General features: G+C 42.2%; 7 protein-coding genes across 7 annotated transcripts; 3 read left to right on the top strand and 4 right to left on the bottom strand.

The window, feature by feature from the left end:
- Positions 1-1,335: 1,335 nt before the first annotated feature.
- BDB00DRAFT_768003 (peptidase M24, structural domain-containing protein) lies at positions 1,336-3,220 on the bottom strand (the record flags this gene model as incomplete). The annotated part of the gene is made up of 9 exons (XM_053119707.1): positions 1,336-1,435; positions 1,511-1,598; positions 1,674-1,817; positions 1,924-2,115; positions 2,183-2,196; positions 2,272-2,356; positions 2,442-2,508; positions 2,654-2,909; positions 3,066-3,220. The coding sequence occupies 9 exons, from the start codon at positions 3,218-3,220 to the stop codon at positions 1,336-1,338; spliced, it is 1,101 nt and encodes a 366-aa protein (XP_052977119.1).
- A 744-nt stretch (positions 3,221-3,964) lies between these two features.
- BDB00DRAFT_835648 (uncharacterized protein) lies at positions 3,965-4,397 on the bottom strand. The gene has a single exon (XM_053124416.1). The coding sequence runs from the start codon at positions 4,387-4,389 to the stop codon at positions 4,210-4,212; it is 180 nt and encodes a 59-aa protein (XP_052977120.1). The 5' UTR covers positions 4,390-4,397; the 3' UTR covers positions 3,965-4,209.
- An 8,412-nt stretch (positions 4,398-12,809) lies between these two features.
- On the top strand, positions 12,810-14,030 carry BDB00DRAFT_789935 (methionine aminopeptidase, type I; the record flags this gene model as incomplete). The annotated part of the gene is made up of 7 exons (XM_053120916.1): positions 12,810-12,924; positions 13,010-13,094; positions 13,168-13,181; positions 13,249-13,440; positions 13,547-13,690; positions 13,766-13,853; positions 13,931-14,030. The coding sequence occupies 7 exons, from the start codon at positions 12,810-12,812 to the stop codon at positions 14,028-14,030; spliced, it is 738 nt and encodes a 245-aa protein (XP_052977121.1).
- Positions 14,031-14,895: 865 nt separating this feature from the next.
- Positions 14,896-15,629, top strand: BDB00DRAFT_835706 (uncharacterized protein). The gene is made up of 4 exons (XM_053124417.1): positions 14,896-15,043; positions 15,158-15,198; positions 15,320-15,433; positions 15,520-15,629. The coding sequence occupies exons 1-4, from the start codon at positions 14,997-14,999 to the stop codon at positions 15,606-15,608; spliced, it is 291 nt and encodes a 96-aa protein (XP_052977122.1). The 5' UTR covers positions 14,896-14,996; the 3' UTR covers positions 15,609-15,629.
- Positions 15,630-15,790: 161 nt separating this feature from the next.
- On the bottom strand, positions 15,791-16,613 carry BDB00DRAFT_883989 (PAPA-1-like conserved region-domain-containing protein; the record flags this gene model as incomplete). The annotated part of the gene is made up of 4 exons (XM_053128288.1): positions 15,791-15,899; positions 16,052-16,254; positions 16,352-16,458; positions 16,544-16,613. The coding sequence occupies 4 exons, from the start codon at positions 16,611-16,613 to the stop codon at positions 15,791-15,793; spliced, it is 489 nt and encodes a 162-aa protein (XP_052977123.1).
- A 3,575-nt stretch (positions 16,614-20,188) lies between these two features.
- BDB00DRAFT_767991 (uncharacterized protein) lies at positions 20,189-20,831 on the bottom strand (the record flags this gene model as incomplete). Its single annotated transcript, XM_053119706.1, has 3 exons — positions 20,189-20,399; positions 20,555-20,648; positions 20,723-20,831. The coding sequence occupies 3 exons, from the start codon at positions 20,829-20,831 to the stop codon at positions 20,189-20,191; spliced, it is 414 nt and encodes a 137-aa protein (XP_052977124.1).
- Positions 20,832-21,002: 171 nt separating this feature from the next.
- On the top strand, positions 21,003-21,777 carry BDB00DRAFT_523796 (mitochondrial ribosomal subunit S27-domain-containing protein). The gene is made up of 2 exons (XM_053117723.1): positions 21,003-21,343; positions 21,455-21,777. The coding sequence occupies exons 1-2, from the start codon at positions 21,073-21,075 to the stop codon at positions 21,658-21,660; spliced, it is 477 nt and encodes a 158-aa protein (XP_052977125.1). The 5' UTR covers positions 21,003-21,072; the 3' UTR covers positions 21,661-21,777.
- The last annotated feature ends 177 nt before the right edge of the window (positions 21,778-21,954 follow it).

Below are 21,954 nucleotides of genomic sequence, written 5' to 3' on the forward strand. Positions count from 1 at the left end.
ATATCAGATTCATGCAAGAGAATCTTCTAAAAGGCAATGACAGTGTTTCGTTTAAAAACTATTACTTATGTCAGAGAATTGATGCACAAGACAACCCAGTATGGAATGCCTTATGGACCACCGCCACATGACGAACGAAACAACAGGCTTTACGTTGCCGAAGCAGATTACAATAATTGCTTGGTTGGAACTTTGCAGTCAATTAAATCGCACCAACATAACGTTTATTATATGTGTATCCTGACGTAAGACCATATGGCTCAAGGCTTGGCGATACATCAAAAATTTGACCTTCTTTGAAGTCACCAATTGTTACTAGATCACACCTGAGTTCACAAATTTTTTACACTACTGTTATACAAAATGGTGCGTTCGCCTTATAACCATCAATTTTTTTTACCTCAGCTTTACTCTCTTATAAAGTCCCCAAAAATCAATTATACAGTCCAATGTGCTTCACAATACCTTTTTTCGCTCGTTTGCTTTCGTTATTGAAGAATAATTTTGTACTTTTGTAAAAAAAACTCACAACAGCTCCTATACGTATATACTCGCCTACATCCTACACGTCTTAACTTTTTACTTTTCATTTAAAAGATGCCGCCATTAAGACAAAAACAGAAGGCCACCCGAAGAAGGACGCGTGCGCCGGATGGAAGAATCACTGCTGCCAGGATTGCTGAGAAACAATCGAAGCGATATAAATCCCACCGGCGCGTGGGTGTACAGGATTAACTGCCCCGTTTCAGGGTATACGCCGTTTTTTCTATTGCTAATCCTATACATTTTGACGTTTCGCATATATACCTACTGTATCATTGTTCTTGAGACGGTGTATAATTTTCTTATAAGATGTAAACGCAAAAGTGAGTGCACGACAGTAATTTGATGACAATGTGATATTGCCAACGTAAACTTTTTCTTATACAGACCGCTGTAAAGAGTATATCACCAATATAACTATGTAGAGTACTGTAATGCGCGCCACGAATAATCCATATCGACATTGTGAAAAAACTTGGATAAGCTATCGCATTGTTGCACCCGGGGAGGGAGGAGCCAGTCAGCTAGCCGTCAGCTGGTTGAAGATGTTTGTAACTATCTCCATGTTTGTGGCTGTCACAGATAACGCTGCCTCTATATATCCTACAAGGAAAGGGTAGCGAAGCTCGCATGAGATTGATATGAGCTTCAGTTACTAGCAGCCATGGAAAAGACATAATTTGTGATATACATACTCAAATGGAGCATCAGCAATAACCAATGGCTCAACAAACAACATGTCAAAAAGATTTACTGCTACACAAATTTATTATCATCACTAAATTGTCCACGTCAAGTCAAAACCTCGACGCCGGTTTCGGTAACGAGCATAGTATGCTCGAATTGTGCTGATAATTTGCCATCCTTAGTGGTAGCCGTCCATCCATCCGGCCTGATTTTTTTTCAAGTTAATGTTCTGTTTTAGACAAATTGACAATTTTTTTTCCAGTGGTTTGAATTTACATACCATAACAAATCATCGTAAACACCTTCACACAGCATGGGTTCAATGGTAAAGATATGACCTGGCTTCAAAATACCGACAGCCTTGTTATCTATTCAAAGAATAATAATCATTAGTTCTCCTGTTTGAATGCGATGGAAAATGTGGAAAGTGTATAGGCACTTACTGGCATAATGAGGCACATCGGGAGCACAGTGAAACAATTGATTAATACCGTGTCCACAGAACGCTCGTACTACCGAGAACCCATTTGCTGTTGCATGATCTTCAATAATCTTGCCAAAATCGCGATATCGCATGCCCGGTTTGACTATTAAGAATTAGGCGGGCGATAAAGGTTAAGTATTCTTTTTTTGAGCACGAAAATGACAGCTAATAAGAATAGGAGGCTCTCTACCACGAACAAAGAAACATACCAGCAGCGATCGACTTTTCTAAGCATTCTCGGGTAACTTGAACGAGCTTTTTGGCAACAGGGTTGACGTTATCGCCGACGAGGTAGGTTGCATTTGCATCGCCATGGAAGCCGTTGTAGAAGCAGGAAATGTCAATGTTGAGAAGATCGCCATCCTCCAACGGCCGTTGATCAGGGATACCATGACAAATGACTAATAGCATTACATGTGAGTTGCTAATAATCTTTTTCTCTAATAGTTAAACTTCATCTTTTTATACCTTCATTCACTGATCTGCCATATTTTAAAGAACGATGTTAGTGGCTGGTAACTTGGAGAGATGTGGGCACAAAAAAAAAGAATACGTACGTGCAGCATGATTTGGGGAAATAATGGTAGTTGAGTGGTGAAGGATATGCGCCGCGCTCGATCGTTGCTTCGTGAACAATTCGGTCTATACCAAACGTGTGTGTGTAAGTTCCCTTTCTTGCTTTGCAATTTCCAATTTCCAACGGTATTACGGGTAACAACTAACTTACCAATTTCATCCGTAGTGACACCTACACGAACCGCAGCAGCTGCCGTTTCGAGCACTTCACGCGTGATCTGTTTCCCGCGATATTTCTGATTAGCCTCTCTTTCTTGCAAAAGCATTGCTGCGGCATCAAAAAGCCCATTCCCCGGTCCCCCCCACCCTTTCTAACACTGGGTAACGTTATAGCTTTATAGAAAGTGGTGTATAGAGCCATACCCGACAAGCTTCTCGAGTCGCTTGGATTTCCTCTGGTGACAACACTCTAATCTTGTTTCGAATCGGCGTGAATTCGGTTTTGGGAATGCCCGTTTCCGCATATTCTGGTCGCTCAATATGTTCAGGGATTTGACGGCGAGGAGAAAGCGGATAGACTGGACGTAATTTTCCAGTATATCCGAATGTTGAGAAGGGATCGTATTTTGCTCCTGATTGACAACAAAAAAGCATTGTTAATATCGACGACAAACTGGTACTAAAAAGATGGCCAGTAATTACCCTTGTTTGCTTTATGTGCTGCTTTATGAACGCCCTTCATAGAGTTTTAATTCATTTCATACAAATCAAGCGAGCGAGCGAGCGGATCGATTATTAATAACTGGTTTTAAGGTCAATGCGTCTAAATCAAAACAACAGATCTTTTTTTGCTTGAATTACCCAGCTCTTTTTGAAACAGTCTTGCGAGCAAAAGAAGGAACCTTCTACAACGTTTTGCTTCAAGCAAGTCGGGCATTGCAAATTGGCTGCCTCCTTGCAGCCTAGAGACGAACACGTTGTAGTTGGCATAGTCTGTCAGAATCGCGCAGTAAAAAGAATAAAGAAAGAAAAAAAAGGCATAAACAAATTGCGCGAATTTTTTTTTTATTCTCGAAGCTCCCTAATATATCAAACTCATTGCCAAATCCAGCATAACCGGGCAATTAGGGAAGGCGAGCAAGCTCTGTCAGTGCAGCTCTGCTGTGCTCCTTTTTGATGTTTTGAGAAAGAAAAATAAAAATTATCAGTACAATCGTCAGTTGCAATAGCAAAGAAATACGTTCCACTTATTCAATTTTTGAGAAAACGTACCCAAAAATTATAGAAATTCACCGTCTTAAATATGGGGCAGGTCTATTTGCACACCCCCTCATGAGCTGCACCATACCATAATGACACCTAGGCAGGATTTCCGTTACACACCCCGCTGACTTTTCTTTCGTGCACACCCCCTCACACTCTTTTGGCCGATGAGAAATGGTAGAATGCATAAAGAAAACTGATGCAGGATTCGTCTATTAATATAAGTTTAAGGTGGTAGCGAAAAAAAAACTAAAAAGAGAAAGTGGAAGGGAAGTCAGAAAGGTACGAGAAAATAAGAGGATCAAGTGTTAAGTAGCTGACTAATTATTTCTGTTCCAGGTAGTTAAGTCTTTGCCCTCAGAATCAGATGCGTGAATGGGATGCACTTCTTCGTCATTGGGAATTGTGAAATTAGGAAACGGTCAAATAGACCTTTCAAAAGAATCTTCAAATAGGGGATACCAAGGATCATCGCGAATGCTTTTGTATGGTCCACGACCCTCAGGGAATATTTCAGGCCACTGGATAGCTGCGTCTTTGTTTGTCATAACGAGTATGAAGTGGTTTCCAATAAGCTGCAGGACGATCGGGTGGGTGCGCTTGGCATGTACTGGGTTGGTTGTCAAAGGGAAGAAAATGTGCGATTATGCGCCATATATAACGATTGGCGTTTCGAACATATCAGCGGCAATTTGACTGCATTCCGGTGAGACGAATCATTCACTTGAATAAGGATCGAGTACTTTAAGTAAACGACCCTTGTCATAGTAATGGTTAAGCGTATTGGCGTTGGAGAGGTACTGATCGAGCATCTTAATCTTGACATCGACATATCGCTCCTCTGTGTTATACAGGTCAACAGCTAAGGCTCGAAAACCACAGTTACCATCTGGCATGGGATTATGCACCATTTTAACAGCTGATGGAGGAATCCATTTGCAAACAAGGTTGAGACTAGGTTCAAAGCGAATTTTTGGAGGAGGAGGGATGGTGAGTGCCATGTTGTTTGAAGATGTGGTAGTTGGTATTGTGTCGTTCGCCTCATTTGTTGTTGGCTCCATATTTCCATTCCTATAGATTGTGAAAATTGAAATAAAGTGGTGGCTACACATCTTAATGCATAAAACTTTACCATATTGCTGCAGCATCACGACCAATGCCGGTGTTTGCTTTCTTTCGGCTTTGAGAGTCTTGATGCTCTAAAGCGATCAGCTCACGCTTGTTGCTGCTGCTTGGCGCTTTTTGGGTGCTTTTGGGAATTGATTTTGGCTGCTGAAGCTGCTCAGCATCGATGAACATTTCATCATTGATGGATCGTAGGTGCGCGAGGAGAGTTGCACGTTGTTGGTTATCTGGAAAGCGGTGTAGAAGATTGTTGAGGCGTGTGAGCTCTGCTTCGATTTGCGATTCCAGGCTTGGGGCTGTAAATGGACCAGTCATCGCCAAAATGTTGCTATTCCTATTGCTTGTTGTGTTTGGTTCTCCTAATGATTACAAGAATCAGCTACATGGCAAGTAAAAACAGCTTTTACATGACAGCCCATGACTACCTTGAGGTGCCGTTTTCTCAGGATAAAGGTGCCAACGTCTGGGAATTAGGCTTAAGGGGATTTCACCCTGTGATGGAAGCATATGGCAGCACGGAATATCATAATGATGCTTGATTGCACATCGGCAGTGATCAGTCTTTAACGGATTATTGACTGTTAGCTCGTCACGGATAGCATAGAAAGCGAACTTGGAAATTTTACGTTCCAAAGCTGCCAAACGCTGTTTTTGCTGTGGTGGGATATGCGAGTTTCCGCCAAAACTTTCCTTGTCAATCTGTCGCTCCCAATTCAAATTCTATTATAAAAAAGAAAGCATGTAAGAGTCTCGACACTAACGAGTCAATATAATTACTATAAGATATAAATCTTCAATCGATAAAACTCGTCAATCTGCGTAAAGGCAATTAGGAGATTGCCACTTGAAGACATGATTGCCTTTTTCATGTTGGCATGCGTCCCTTCGACTCTGTTTGTGCTGTCGTTTCCGAAATGCTTTACATGGGTGAGGTAATTGCCTACCCACTTGTTCTTTGAAGCAAGCTTTCTGTATAGCGAAAAACATGTTAAAGTCCAAGTAGCAAGTGGCCAAAAAATCCGTGCTTATTCAATCTTACACACCTTTGCAAATAATCCATGACAACGTCGGGTCTTTTTGCCTTTTGAGCAGCCTCCTCATACATCTTCATTGCCTTTTCTTCGAGCTTATCGTTCGAAATCGTGGGTCGCATATCGTCAAACTTGTCTTGGTATTCACTAGCCATTATAAAATTAATAGCTTTTTCGAGTTCCTCGTAATGGTCCTTGACATCAAAAAGCTTTCGTAGGTTGACCCTGAAGTTACGTCGTATATGGATCTTGCATAGAATCTTTTTTGCCGTTGGAAAAACGCGGTCGAGAGCACCGGTCAAAGCTAATTCGCTGTCTGTTACAAACACACCAGGGGACGACAACTGATTAAGTGGCCAAACGACAGTTTGAAGCTTGCGAATCACCCAATCGTAGCTGTCATTGTTTTCCTCTGATACCCAGCAACCAGCAATGCAGAAAGTCATCAATTGGGGATATCCAATATTGCCAGTTCCAACAATGTTGATAATTGGCAACCGGTGCTTGTTTGTCTTGTAAGTGGCGTCCAAGGTAACAACTTCCGGGAATTGGAGAGCGAGTGCGATTGCCGATCTGTGCGCAAAGAAGAGAGACTGCAAAAAGCGTTTGTCACCTTCTTGTGTTGCTTTCCATTGGACTTCATAATCGTTTTCTTGAAGCTTTTTGATCAGCTGGAACATTGCATGGTCTGGGTCGTTGTTGAATATGCGCTGACGAAGATTCGTGATGTCCTTAGGATGGGCAATCTTGTTCCTGCTGGCAAGATACGACAATACAGCTTTGTTGGTTGCATGCGCTTGTACCATCTTCATAGCGACCTCCTCATCGTGATCGAGTCGACGGAGCATTGGGTACGAAGAAAGCTCGTTTGCCATCTCATGGTTGTGGCCGCCATCATAAAAAGAGACTATGTGCCATTGGTTGCTGGTCTGGTTCAAAGGACGAAGGATCATTTCGAATTTGCAACCAAACCGCTGGGAGTCCCTTTGGCGAGTGTCGATCTTTTTATCCTTGGATGACGCAATGGCCTCGCCCTTGTCACCTACAATAACCATTTGTCTTTTTGTGGTCTTCTGCTCTTCACACACGCCCTTGTTGACCGGCTCACCGTAATGCTTGCAAGCAATCTGGAGCTTCCTCTTACTTCCCATCTTATTACTTCTAATAGTACGCAACGAGACACCATTCTTTTTGCCCCATGCATATCAAGCAGTCTTTGCGGCATCGAATCCATCCCATGCGGTGTTAAGTTCTTCTGGAATTGAGTTCATTGTTTTTGACATTGCGTTTAAATGAGCAGTAATGAGGTAGGTAGAAATTTAAATAAATAAAAGCGCGTTTGTATCACTTCAGGTGTTCCTGGATTTTTACATAATACTAGCGGTCCTTCCTCGCTTCGCTCGGATGAATGAGCCCCTTCGCTTCGCTCCGTGTCATTCAACGGAAACGCGTCGCAAGGGGGTTCCCCCCTTGACCCCCAAACCCCCCTGTCGAGCGAGGTTGGATCAATGTTTTGGTATTAGATGCTTATTGTCTGTTTTCAAAATCAAAAGCAAGATCATTGTGCAGTGAGAAGTAGCCTATCATAGAAAGTCGTCAAAGTTGGATACTTAACTATCTCCAGTTTAGAATGCAATGCGAAAAAAAGTGTTGACAAAGATGATGTAGTGATATTGATAAAAAGAGAATAGGCGAGAAAAAAAAGAGAATAAGCAATAAAAAAGAGAATAGGTGATAATAAAGAGAATAGAAGATAAAGAGAATTAGAGAAGAACTTCATGGAAAACAACATTTCGGGTGTTTTGGCCTTGCTGACCCGCGATACTTGAGTTCTCGGGATCTAACATGATTCTTATAGATGATGGGGTGCGGACGCGCGACATGGCTACATAGAGTAGACCATGCGTGAACGGAGGTTCAGGTAAGTAGAGGCCAACAGTGTTAAAAGTTTGACCCTGTGCCTTATTGATGGTCATTGCAAATGCCAGGCGAACAGGGAATTGCGTGCGTTTAAATTGGGTAGGGGAGCGTGTTTCCGATGGTGTGAGTGTTATACGAGGGATCAAGACAATGTTACCGGCATGAGGCCCAGTGGCTATCTCAGCTTCAAGTACATATCGCTGGAAAGAGCGTACGATCAGCCGTGTCCCATTGCAGAGACCACTTTGGGTGTGCAAGTTTCTCAAAAGCATGACTGGGCAACCGACTTTGAGTTTTAGCAAATGCGGTGGGAGGTCGGATGGATTTATTGCATTGAGAAGCTCTGGTGGGTATGTCATTTGATCTTCTGGATCATCCAGTGTATCAGCGCTCTGGAATTCGTGTGCAGTGCCTGGGAAATGTTCGAGTATCAGTTCGTTGGGTGCTGTAACGTCGACATTCTTTGAAGTCAAGATAGAGCGACTGATGAGGTAATCACGATCCATATGTGGTGCGTTGAGGTTGCCGTAAATGGTTTCTATGAGCTCGTACATGTTGTAATATGGCATGAGCATTCGATCTGGAAGCCGGACTCTGTCATCAGTGGTTGGCACGAACAGCTCAGCACCATTACCAATGCGAAATCAAAATATTGCGCAAACTCGCGAAGCTCATTTGCATCATTGGTGTTGGCAGCTTGTTGGACGCGCAAGTTGGTTTCAGGTGGTGGATGGTGACGCTGGGCCAAATGGATGAGCGATTTAAGCACTGCTGTACGATCTGCGAGCGCGACGCATTTGGTATCACTGGAAGGACCTATTACCATATACTTTACTGTGGGACTACCGCTTAATAGTAAAAAACATGCAAAGTAGAAGAGAGGATACAATGTTGAGTACCTGGCAAAAGTCAACACCAAGGACCATAATTTTTTACCAAATGGAACATCGGCAAGCGCGGGATCGTCATGTCTCATGAGATTTGGATACGCTTGTACGTATACGTTGATACTTGTATTGATACTTGTGTCCAGCGTGTTTAAAGCGACGACACTTCTCATATGATGAAGGACGTGAAGTGAGCTTCATCTCGTGTTAATGAAGGTTATCCCCTTGAGTCTTTCCTCGATGCGATACCCGTCTACTCACATAGTCATACATTCATGTAGAACAAATTTCCTGATCTGGAGGAGCCACACATTTCGGCGCGTCATAAACGTGAGAGAGCAATCTGATTGGATAGATTGAACTGGCTCAAATGCTGTGTTCATTACTACTATATAACCGTGCGGCCGCAGCAATCATGGGGCTCTTCTTCCTCTTCGTCAACTTTTCTAAACCAAAGCTATTCAATGTGAGTGTCATTGGAACGGATTAGAGGATCGAAGAGTGTATGCTTATGTTGGTGAGTGAGAAGAGCGTATGAAACCGGTTGTGAGTATCTCAAAATCCGTTTATCTCACTTTCTTTCTTTTTGACACAAACCTTCTTCTCGTCTTAACCTGGTCCATCTCTCCCTCACGTTGGCTCTCAAAGCGCAGATGCAAGAGCAAGTACAATATGGAAAGTGTGAAGTGTACTTTGAGGTTTTGCTTGTGGATGTGATATACGAAAGAAGATCTGAATTTCGACGTGTCTAAAGAAGTGTGTGTACAGCATACAGTCGCTAATGTTATCCTCCTTTCTTCTCTGCTACTACTATAGGATTCTGACTTTTTGAAATGGTTGGTTCGGTTTGTTGTTTGCACCCCACCCTTAAACATAAGCAACAACTGTAAGTACGGTAGGGAATGAAATGTGAGGATGAGCTGGAGAGAAGTCGAGTGTCTGTTGGAGGTGCTGATGCCATGACGTGTCAGGAATAGTTGCATCTTCAGAACTGCCTGCTCATGATCTTTCTTCTTTTCATTCTACTTCAGGTTTCGCTTTATGCTGGTTGGATTAATTGTGTCCTGCGGACAAGTAACAGATAGTAAGTATAAGCAAAAGGGGACTTGAACATTGGTATGATAGGTGAGTAGGATGGCATGGGTGTTGGGGATGATGCGTCAAAGGTGTGCAGTGTGTACAGCAGCGTGACGGGAAAGGGCTCCTGACCATGACGTATGCAATATGGCAGTCTCTCAAAAAAGTTTTCTTTCTCTCCTCCCCTTTCTTCTCTTATTCTTTTTTCAGAATTGGTCATCCCCTTCTTGCTTTTCCTCTCTCTAACTCAAGGCTCTCTTCCTCCAAGCCAAGGATGTCATAATAGTAAGTATCGCTGTGCTTGTGTTTGTCTTTGCGTGTTTGAAGAACCAGGAAGATGTCTGCCGTGACATGTCAAAAAGTGTATGCAGCTGCTCATAGATGTTTTCTTTTTTCTAATAGAGGATGGCTCTGCGGTGATCTGTTTGAACTTGGATTGGCTTAAACCCCATCTTTCTCTGTCTATAATTTTGCTGTAAAACGACAAAACAAATGTAAGTATAGCTGAATCCAGCTTGGGATGGAGGAGAATGGTTATGCCGTGTCAAATATAAAGATAGCACAGTGGGTGCAGTCCTCTAATGATCTTTTTTTTTCTCAGCTAGAAGAAGTGTTTCTATCTTGGATGCGATTCTCTGCTCTGCTCTGGCCGTGTGTTCGGTTCTCCTGTGTCTCATAGTAAAAGTATGGGTAAGTATAGCACGATAGAATTTTTTGTGTGCGTGTGTGTGTGTTTTACTAACTACCCATTATCTGTTCATCTCTTTCGTTTCTCGGAATGGCGATAGTGCACAGACACCTCCATGCTAGTCAAGATTGATGCTCCACTGTCATCCCGCTCCTAGAAGCCGACCTGTCAAGTAGTCCATCGGCAGTGGTCAAGATCTATCCATCCATCTGGACGGTGGCGTGTGCTTTTTGCTTTGACTTGGACCTGAGGAAGTCCTTAAAAGCCTCATCTTCTTCTTTGCGTTCTTTATATATTTTATACCCCCCTCCCCTCCTCCCCTTGCTCTGACCCAGGAAGTCGTTAAAAGCGTCTATTGCGTTCTTCATATAGTTTATCCCCCTCCCCTCCCCTCCCTCCCCCTTTGCTTTTCTCTCGCAGTTCCTAGTAGCCTCTGTCTCGACCCATCTTCGGATGTTGCATCGTTTCACGCGAACGGCTGTTTTTTTACTCAGGCAGCCTCCGGGCGTAAGTCCTGCTTCATCTACAATTTTCCCGAGCCCACGGGTAAAAAGTGCGGCCGAGGTCCCCCATGAATTTGGGGAATGCTTTGCGTAAGTATTTACTTTCTCTTTTTCTGTCTGTGAATTTACATGGATGAGAGTTTCCTTTTTTGGATTTTTCAGCTAACTTTTAAAAATTTTAATAATAAAGAAGATAGAAGATAGATAGAAGAAGATAACTGTCCGTCATAACCATATACAATGATGAAAGGAAAAGACGTGTTTATTTATAATCTATTCAAGCATATACGTTATGCTGAATGATTTCTTCATTGCAAGTTCGCATAGCTTTAGGAATAAGCTGCATTACTGTAACTTTATAAAGAATGTGCATGACCAAAGTAATTTGCTCAGCAGGGTGTGTAACGGAAATCCTGCCTAGGTGTGATTGGGGGTGTGCATGAGGGTGTGTGCAAATAGACCTGCCCCATTCTTCGACTAGGCTGGATTTTTAATGAACACCTTGTGGCTTCATACAAGCCGAAACATCGGCTTTGTATTTTTCTTCTTGATCATCCACTCCAAATTCTATTTTCCGCATGTTAGGAGATGCTCTTTAAATAGAGACCCTCCAAGTGGGCTAAGCGTTTTGGGAGATGCTCTTTAAATAGAGACCCTCCAATTGCACAGAACGTTAAGCTTGCGATTTTTTCTCGATCTTTTACTTTAAATTCTTTTTTTACGCATGTCAGGAGATGCTCTTTAAATAGAGACCCTCCAAATGCACAGAACCTTAAGCTTGCGATTTTCTCTCCGTTATCCGTTTTATCCGATATTATGACGCAAACAGGATCTGGTTCGGTAAGCTTAAAGGAACGCACGTCATATTCTCACTACGCTTTCTTCTTTTCTATATTATCGTACTGTAGTCAGCAATTACGACACGAACGAGCCAGATACATTCGTAACAACGGACACTAGAAAGTACATTGCAGAACTTTCTCCCTATCTACGCAGAGACACAGCGAGGCCGATCATTCATATACGTTCATATTACTGTCGCAAATATATTAAGCAGGTTCTTTAACCACAAACACAATCAAGAAAGCATACTTTTCTACTTTATCTCCTCAGATCAAACCATGCTCTTTTCGAGTTGTTATGCTTGGTACATTTTGTTTTTTTTGAGCATGTACCCGGCCTGTTCAACATATTTCAAGACGGTGAATTTCTATAATTTTTGGGTACGTTTTCTCAAAAATTGAATAAGTGGAACTTAATTCTTTTATTCCTCGCGCTTTGACAGGCTTGCAACTGACGAATGTACTGATAATTTAGCTTTCTTTCTCAAAACATCAAAAAGGAGCACGACAGAGCTGCACTGACAGAGCTTGCTCGCCTTCCCTACTTGCCCGGTTATACTGCGCGATTCTGACAGACTATGTCAACTACAACGTCTTCGTCTCTAGGCTGCAAGGAGGCAGCCAATCTGCAATGCCCGACTTGCTTGAAGCAAAACGTTGTAGAAGGTTCTTCTTTTGCTCGCAAGACTGTTTTAAAAAGAGCTGGGTAATTTAAGCAAAAAAAAAGATCCGTTGTTTTGATTTAGCGCATTGACTTTAAAACCAGTTATTGATACTCGATTCGCTTGCTCGCTCGCTTGATTTGTATGAAATGAATTAAAACTTTTTGAAGGGCGTTCATAAAGCAGCACATAAAGCAAACAAGGGTAATTACTGGCCATCTTTTTAGTACCAGTTTGTCGTCGATATTAACAATGCTTTTTTTGTTGTTAATCAGGAGCAAAATACGATCCCTTCTCAGCATTCGGATATACTGGCAAATTACGTCCAGTCTATCCGCTTTCTCCTCGCTGTCAAATCCCTGAACATATTGAGCGACCAGAATATGCGGAAACGGGCATTCCCAAAACCGAATTCACGCCGATTCGAAACAAGATTAGAGTGTTGTCACCAGAGGAAATCCAAGCGACCCGAGAAGCTTGTCGGGTATGGCTCTATACACCACTTTCTATAAAGCTATAACGTTACCCAGTGTTAGAAAGGGTGGGGGGGACCGGGGAATGGGCTTTTTGATGCCGCAGCAATGCTTTTGCAAGAAAGAGAGGCTGATCAGAAATATCGCGGGAAACATATCACGCGTGAAGTGCTCGAAACGGCAGCTGCTGCGGTTCGTGTAGGTGTCACTACGGATGAAATTGGTAAGTTAGTTGTTACCCGTAATACCGTTGGAAATTGGAAATTGCAAAGCAAGAAAGGGAACTTACACACACACGTTTGGTATAGACCGAATTGTTCACGAAGCAACGATCGAGCGCGGCGCATATCCTTCACCACTCAACTACCATTATTTCCCCAAATCATGCTGCACGTACGTATTCTTTGTTTGTGCCCACATCTCTCCAAGTTACCAGCCACTAACATCGTTCTTTAAAATATGGCAGATCAGTGAATGAAGGTATAAAAAGATGAAGTTTAACTATTAGAGAAAAAGATTATTAGCAACTCACATGTAATGCTATTAGTCATTTGTCATGGTATCCCTGATCAACGGCCGTTGGAGGATGGCGATCTTCTCAACATTGACATTTCCTGCTTCTACAACGGCTTCCATGGCGATGCAAATGCAACCTACCTCGTCGGCGATAACGTCAACCCTGTTGCCAAAAAGCTCGTTCAAGTTACCCGAGAATGCTTAGAAAAGTCGATCGCTGCTGGTATGTTTCTTTGTTCGTGGTAGAGAACCTCCTATTCTTATTAGCTGTCATTTTCGTGCTCAAAAAAAGAATACTTAACCTTTATCGCCCGCCTAATTCTTAATAGTCAAACCGGGCATGCGATATCGCGATTTTGGCAAGATTATTGAAGATCATGCAACAGCAAATGGGTTCTCGGTAGTACGAGCGTTCTGTGGACACGGTATTAATCAATTGTTTCACTGTGCTCCCGATGTGCCTCATTATGCCAGTAAGTGCCTATACACTTTCCACATTTTCCATCGCATTCAAACAGGAGAACTAATGATTATTATTCTTTGAATAGATAACAAGGCTGTCGGTATTTTGAAGCCAGGTCATATCTTTACCATTGAACCCATGCTGTGTGAAGGTGTTTACGATGATTTGTTATGGTATGTAAATTCAAACCACTGGAAAAAAAAAATTGTCAATTTGTCTAAAACAGAACATTAACTTGAAAAAAAATCAGGCCGGATGGATGGACGGCTACCACCAAGGATGGCAAATTATCAGCACAATTCGAGCATACTACTGTATGCTCGTTACCGAAACCGGCGTCGAGGTTTTGACTTGACGTGGACAATTTAGTGATGATAATAAATTTGTGTAGCAGTAAATCTTTTTGACATGTTGTTTGTTGAGCCATTGATTATTGCTGATGCTCCATTTGAGTATGTATATCACAAATTATGTCTTTTCCATGGCTGCTAGTAACTGAAGCTCATATCAATCTCATGCGAGCTTCGCTACCCTTTCCTTGTAGGATATATAGAGGCAGCGTTATCTGTGACAGCCACAAACATGGAGATAGTTACAAACATCTTCAACCAGCTGACGGCTAGCTGACTGGCTCCTCCCTCCCCGGGTGCAACAATGCGATAGCTTATCCAAGTTTTTTCACAATGTCGATATGGATTATTCTTGGCGCGCATTATAGTACTCTACATAGTTATATTGGTGATATACTCTTTACAGCGGTCTGTATAAGAAAAAGTTTACGTTGGCAATATCACATTGTCATCAAATTACTGTCGTGCACTCACTTTTGCGTTTACATCTTATAAGAAAATTATACACCGTCTCAAGAACAAATATCATCTGTATTATTGTGTGTGTGAGTAATAGTATTGCTAGTAGTAGTAGGCCACACTTTTTGACATATCGTGATAATAATCTCAAAGTTAATCGTTGTAGTTTCGTTTTGCAAAAGTGTAACTTTTACCACTAAATGCGAATTATAGTGCGTGTACATATCCATCCCCCCATATTGTGAGGGTGCTGCTATTTAAAACTATGATCATAGCGTTATTTTCACAATAATAAACGAGAGTAGGCTATTATAGGAAAGTTTTTTGAGTCATGAACTAAGCATGCCAAAGAAACTTTGATTATCCATAATGTCAACGTGACACAGCGGCCGTCAAGAGACGGAATTCGATTTCAGCGAATGACGTCGCTGCCTCAAACTACGTCGGGCCACCCGCTTTAAAAAAACAATTTGAATTTTCCACATATTAAACAACTTGCAACGTAATATGGCCGAAGCCGATTGGGAATATCCACAACACCAGCAGTTCGAACGGTAACGCTTATATATATATACACATGTGCACACACATCTCACACAGTAAAGCGAAAGACGCTCATGTCAATTTAATGCAACTCATTTCCATGGACCTTTCAATTAAAAACATAGTGTCCCCACGCTCGACCAAGTCGATCCTAACGATCGCAAAGGTTAGAATTCTCGACATTTTAAACGCAGCAACAACCATAGCAGCAGCAATAGCAACGTCGCTTCAAATGTTACATGGAACACGGATTCTGACGAAAAAAAAATACTATATATTTATTGTAGCTATCTACGCAGCTCGTGCACAAAAAATTCGCGATGACTGGGTCAAGGCCATGGAAGCCCGTCTTATCAAGCAAAAGTTGGACGAGTGTTACAGAACCGAGGGCGTCAACCACTGTAAATATAAACCCACCACACTAAGAAACGAGGCATATTGTTATATCTCTGTATGTGTATATTAATTCAATGAGTTTCTGTGTTAGACGCAACCTGTCGCGACTTGGCCGATTTATACTTGAAGGCCGTCAAGGAAAACAAGGTCGAGGGTTTCCGCAAGAAATCCAGTGCATAGATTTATTTGTTAGAGGGAAAATGTAAGTTGGAAAGTTATTACTGTGTGAGAAATAGTGGAAGATAGTAGATAACTGACGCTTCTTTTTGGATATCAGTTAGGTTCACCTCTGTGTTTTTTTTTTCTTCTTGTTGCGTCAAACGATATATATTATACATAAAAAAACAGTGCATATATTCTCTTCATGTTCGCTCTGCCAACTTATAGTGCTCCAATGAACAGACGGCTTTGCCACTTGCTTTTGCAATGTACTTTTTCTCGTTTTTGCATCCGTGGATAACACATGTCACTCTGCGTGGAACCGACCTATGGCGGAAAAAGAGGGACAAGAGTGAGGTGCGGGTGGGGGATGGGTTATTAACAACTATTGTTTACCAGATCGCCAAACCCACGGTATCAGGGCGAATGCAGCACATTCATAATCCTCGTATTGCAGTTTTTACCTTTGCATGCAGTTATTGGTAAGTTCATCCAGCAAGCTTGTAGGTAATGACAATTGACTTCCCGCGCTCGTACTCGTGTAGCGTACGCTGTTGCTTGGTGTCATTTTCACCGGCGTATTGGTCTGGTTCGAGTCTTGGTCATCCTTGATTATCCGTTTGCTTTTGCTGGCCTGTTTCTTGAGCAGTCGATTGATTGTATCTTCCTGGATTTACCATGAGCGAGTGCCATATTGTTAGCTAGAACTCATTATGGAGGAGATCGAGTATTAAAGGAGGCGGCACCCCGTTGATTTTGGTTACCTTGTCCTTTTCAGCACGCTGTGCACTTTGATGCTTCCGTCGTCGAGCCACTTCAGATCGTTTCAATGCTTGTTCTTCCTGGGTAAGGCTCTTTTTCCTGTTGCTCTCTAATGACAGTAATGAGATACGATCAGTACACACACACACACACACACACACGACATTTCCAACCAAATGACAGATATAATTTACCCATAGGTAGCTCAAGGTACTTTTCATCTTCTTGTTCATTGTAGTATTTCGCTCGTTGACGTTTGGTCATGGCACGGCTCGAGATAATCTCAGATGGTTTTCCAAAGTCTTCCTCTTCTACTTCCTCCTCTTCCTCCTCTTCCTCCTCTACGTCCTCCTCTTCCTCCTTTACGTCCTCCTCCTCCTCTTCTTCTTCTTCAATACGATCATCGACATTCTGTTCTTGTTCTTGTTCTTCGTCTTCTTCACTCTCATTATTGTCTTCACTGCTACTACTGCTACTGACAACTGCTTGCATTGTTTTAGACATATTAGCAAGTACCGTGTTAAGAAAAGGGCAAGCTTGAATAGCATATTTGTATATATATATATTACCAGGCGGTTTTTTACGCTTGCCGCGTTGCGGGCTCTTCTTTGGCTGTATTGTTTCTTCTTCTTCCAGAGAATCGGACGAGTCGAGCAGCGATGATTCGTTGTCATCATGGTCATTACCATTGACATTGCTGCTTACCAAGTCTTGATCGGATTCCTCCTCGGAAAGAGGTACCAGCTGTCTTCGGCTTCGTGTGGACCGCTTATGTGTGAGCCTCATAAAAGGGTGATTTTTAGATATTAATAGGATAAAAGAAACGTAACAAAGAAAGGGCGTATGTGTATATAGAGGATGGGGGAGAGATAAAGAGATTCGAAGGCAGAGGAGGGAAGGGAAAAAGGAATTGGAAAAGCCAACCTTAAAGTGATGGGTGGTGTGAGTTTCTGTGTCTCTCTGTCTGTGTCTGTCACTGTCTCTCCCTCTGTTCTTTGTTCGCTGATCAGTCTCTCCCCTGTCGTTCTCTAGTCCGCGCGCGACATTACCCATCAACCGACCGATTAAATGATCTTTTGATAGAAAAGAAAACCGGATGCGGCGTCGCGTGACACATAGTGCCGGTCAGGCACAAATTTTTATGCGGGGACGACAGCAGATCCCTGTTGGACAGCAGGTCATGAAAAATCGCATATAGTACTACAGCTTCTCCGATTTGTTGATTGTGAAGAGTGCTATAGTATGTAAAGAAAGTGCTATGTATAGTAAAGATAAAGCGGGTCTGGTGTTATATCATCTATGGCTTATCTTGAGATACGCATACGGTGAAGCCCCAGGACTCATTACATAGCAAGATATCGATTGCTCTTACTGCTTTTATTGGCGGATTGGCACGACTTGACAGCTTGCAATGTAGTAAGTAATGCGGAGCCACAGATTGTGCCAAAATCTATTGTAGTAGTCATCACTGGTATAAACAGAAAGCTCAGTCTTGCAACACATTGAAATGGAAACTCGATACCTCGATAGCGCACAATTTGTAGTGAGTTGTCTAGTTTTAAAACACTCTATACTCTACGGCGTCGCTGTATACATCGTGTGGTGCTACTGGCATTCCTGCGTAGCCAACAATCGAGGGAGAAGGAAGAACGACGCATTAGCTGTTGTCGGAAGAGCAAGGTAAGGAAGAAGACATCTGAAAAGAACTGCTTACCGTCGATGCACTCCCCGTTAATGAAACATCATCCCGAATAGAAAGTTGTTCTGCACGCGAAATACATAGCATTAACAGTAAAAAACGAGGAATCAATTTCGAAGGAGAAAAGTGATCTAGTACTACAGGCCAAGCCCAGGCTTTTTTGCGGACAGAATGTCATGATCTACAGTGGCCGCTCGTTATAGTGATATTCGATATAGTGATATTTCGATATAGTGATGTGTTTTTGAGGTCCAAATCAAATTAAGCAGGGACTTATTACTAATTCGCTATAGTGATATGTGATATCAACCATCAGAAATATCATTATATCGAGCGGACCAATAGTATGATTTTATTTATCAGAAAAGGAAAAAAGATCAGTTTGCTCTGGTTAATATCTCAGAGTCTAGTCTACGCATCGTTTTTCTTATAAGCTATATAAGTGAGCATGCAGGTCGTCTTCAACCACCATTGTTTTCAATAAATCGCTCATATACTGCTTCCTCTCTCCTTTACTATGCAGTGGCTTCAATGTTTCCTTCTCCTCATCTCGTCTTCTCTAGTTACTCTCTTCTTCATCAACATCTACCTGTGACTTTTACATATGCAGTTACACTAGCCATTATATGAACGTACCTGAATCTCTATCAATAATAGCATCGTCAATGAGGTCGTTAAAAGAAGTTGGTGCATGGATATCCTCTACTTCTTCATGTGGTATCAAATCAATACCATCAACGCCACATGTTTCCTCATGAGTATCCAGAATCATAGCATCAAGCTCATCAGATAGAAGCCTTTCAGCTTCTTCTGCTACACTAAAATTTTTAAGGAGTTGCATACTATCAACTTTGACAGGACGTGATTCTAGAGCTTCTTTTGTAGAGCTCGCCAAGTACCCCGGGTAATCTATGTACCGGATATCTTTAATGGAACTACAATTCGATAAAGTAATAATTCGATATAGTAATGGGGTTTGGGTCTCACCGGGCATATCACTTTAACGAGCGGCCACTGTATGTAAGCGATGGCACAGACAATACATCGATTGAGCTAAAGAGAATCTTACTACGTCGCTGGTGTTCATTTACGTACAGTCAGTTTACTCCATTCAGACGGTGTATTGTTCTGACAACACACTGATATTTACTGACTTATACCAATCAACCCGTCAAAGCAACTCGCGATTTAGATACGTACGCATACGGTATCCTTATTTGGATTAGCTGATGTTAGCAAATTGCATGAAAAACACTTTAAACACTCTTTTCTAACCCATCCACTCCTCTCTTCATTCTCCTCTACTTCGCAAAGCACCACGGCATTCTATTTTAAACATCAGTCACAAACGAGAAATCTAGGTGACGTGGCCAACGATGAAGCTCATATTGCCACAAGTTAAACAGTGCAACAACTGCAAGGCCTCTCTTCTATCTTCTTTTTCTGCTTGACAAGAGTGGCTCAATACTTTCTTTGATCTCTCCTCCTCATGTCTTTTTCACCTTCCTCGACCTAGGATGGCATTGAAACGCACCATCCCTTTTTTTTAGCCCAGAAAGCCTTTGAATCAGTGTTTCCTATACTGATTTAATATAATAACAGTAATTCACGACTAGGTTAAATCTATTTCTTGAACAATCCCTTCTGTAACCATTTGGGCATAGTACCCGTTTTCTTTGATGGTGCTGACGATGATCCACCAGTGGTATTTGGCCCAGGGCTGCTGCTGGTGCTTGCTGGTGGCGGTGAGGGCAACTGAGGTGTGCGCAAAGCCTCCATCATGCTAAGGTATTCTTGTGTAACAACAGGCACATCTAGTTTTTTTTTTCGCGCAGCAATATATCAAACATTCCGATTCGTAAGCGGCACACTCCCTTCACACTAGCCAAGTCTCCTCCCTCCAAATCCTCTCATCGTGAGTCAGCCCACCACTAACCTCGATCTCCTGGTAAAGCCTTGTCAATCCATACAAAGGTCAAATTGGACGCAGGTGCAAGCCCGGCTTTGTATAGGGTCAGCATCGGCTCAACGAGCTTCGACCGAGGTGGAAGACACAATAGAAACTTGCGTTCGGGCGTTTGCAATGTCGATCGTACAAAGTCATACACGTCGCCCACTTTTTGTGTATGTACACATCCAATCAGTAACCCTGCTTTTTTGTTGTGTCTCTTTGCCTTTTTCCTATCTTCATTGTTGTCTGCTGCGAATGCATCCTTTTACCTTTTTCTTGGGATCTGAACACAGCTTGCAAGATAGTGCTATCTGGAAACCGGATACGGATGGTCGTCCGTGGGTATTTCTTCATACGATCCATTTCCTCGGCCTGACGAATCTTTTGTGTCTTCAATGGCCTAATTAGTTGTCGTCGTTTAAATTGAAGCATCAGCAGATGATATAATGCCACTATCACTACTATGTACTGAGTACTATATCAACAAACCACTACCCTCTCTCTCTCTCTTTCATCCTCTTTTTATCTCGAGTTATTTTCAGATAATGACCGTACCTGTTTTCTAAATTTTCACGTTGTTCGACATGAGACTTGTAGAGACTTTTTATCTCGTTGGCCGTTAATTTAAAGAAGGACTCAGGAAGTTCAACTGCGCAAATACATTAACAATCCAAGTCAATGATTTTGTTCACGATATAAAACGAATCTAGTAGGAAAAATTACCTCTTGCTGGAGCATTAGATGGAGGCTGCAGCATTTTGACCTGACGATCAAATGTTGGTTCAGGTTCAGGTGCTGATTGAGTAGTAGCAGTGGAATCAGGTGTGTCCATTTCAAAGAAGAGAAGGTTAAGGTCCAAGAGAAAGAGAGAGAGAGGGAGAATATGTCTGTGTGGAGAGAGAGAGTGAGGCACTTTAAGATTACCTCTTTCAGCTGTAATTTTTCCAGGCGCAGCGCATCTCTTTGTCCTGGAACTGGGGCGGGGGATGAATGCCTTGTCAAATAAAAATGTGTGACCGTCCCAATAGCTCAACTTGTTTTTTGTTTCAAAAAAAGTGACCTATACAGCAGCAATGGCAACATCAGCCGCATCGCCAGCACGACTGGCTCAGTTATCTCAACTCTCGTGCAAAATATTTCAAAATGTATACAACCCAACTGCTTCCCGTACCGGTAACAAGATTTTGCGTCAACGACTTCTCGGCCCTACCATGACCGCCTACCATCCACAAAAGCTTGTTCATTTCCGCGACATTAAAGCCTTGTATCCCGACCAAGGTTTTGTCGATGTGGACGAAAAGGCTCGTTTGGACGAAATCGCGCGAAGAAAGAGACGCGGAAAGGGTGCACCAAAGAAGGGTAATGTTTTATATCTGATTTTATCTCAGGAAATAGAAAGATGTAAAAAGGACTAGCGGTTAATGATGCGTTCATATGTATTTTCTTACAGGTCAGGGCAAGCGTGCGTCCAACAAGAAACGTTAAAACTATTACGATCACAGAAAGCAACAACACCACTTTTATCATTTTCCTCCTTTATTTTTCTACATGTACATACGATAGACATATATTCTTACATCGAATCCGAGCGAATAAAAAGAGAATTCGTGTATCTTCTCTTTTTTACAACAAACCGCCACGCTAAACCTGGAGTTTATTGACAGAACTGTCATGCTAAGGAAGCCTTTTACTTTTTTTCTGCACCGATATATTGGATAATCACGAGCTAGGCATTGCTTTGTTAATCGCACCAAAGCTACGTTGGATAAGGGACGTAGAGGATATGTTATACGGACCCCTCCTCAACTGCACACATTTTTTTTCAAAACTATACTTACAGAAGCACTTGTTATCCCGGTGCCTGCGTGATTATAAGTTACCTACATCCATTTCTTATGGAGCCCCTTATCTACACACCATCCATATCAAATGTGTCAAACATCCTGTGTGTTATC

This window comes from Zychaea mexicana (assembly GCF_025766255.1).
Source record: "Zychaea mexicana strain RSA 1403 chromosome Unknown BDB00scaffold_65, whole genome shotgun sequence".
Taxonomy (NCBI): Eukaryota; Fungi; Mucoromycota; class Mucoromycetes; order Mucorales; family Lichtheimiaceae; genus Zychaea; species Zychaea mexicana.

What these genes read in the sequence shown, in the direction of transcription:
- BDB00DRAFT_835648 (XM_053124416.1), bottom strand. Translation starts at nt 4,389, where the DNA reads ATGCCAGATGGTAACTGTGGTTTTCGAGCCTTAGCTGTTGACCTGTAT.
- BDB00DRAFT_835706 (XM_053124417.1), top strand. Translation starts at nt 14,997, where the DNA reads ATGGCCGAAGCCGATTGGGAATATCCACAACACCAGCAGTTCGAACG. An exon ending in CGATCCTAACGATCGCAAAG is followed by an intron (nt 15,199 to 15,319) that starts GTTAGAATTCTC and finishes TATTTATTGTAG; the next exon opens with CTATCTACGCAGCTCGTGCA. An exon ending in AACCGAGGGCGTCAACCACT is followed by an intron (nt 15,434 to 15,519) that starts GTAAATATAAAC and finishes TTTCTGTGTTAG; the next exon opens with ACGCAACCTGTCGCGACTTG.
- BDB00DRAFT_523796 (XM_053117723.1), top strand. Translation starts at nt 21,073, where the DNA reads ATGGCAACATCAGCCGCATCGCCAGCACGACTGGCTCAGTTATCTCAA. An exon ending in AAGAAAGAGACGCGGAAAGG is followed by an intron (nt 21,344 to 21,454) that starts GTGCACCAAAGA and finishes CTTACAGGTCAG; the next exon opens with GGCAAGCGTGCGTCCAACAA.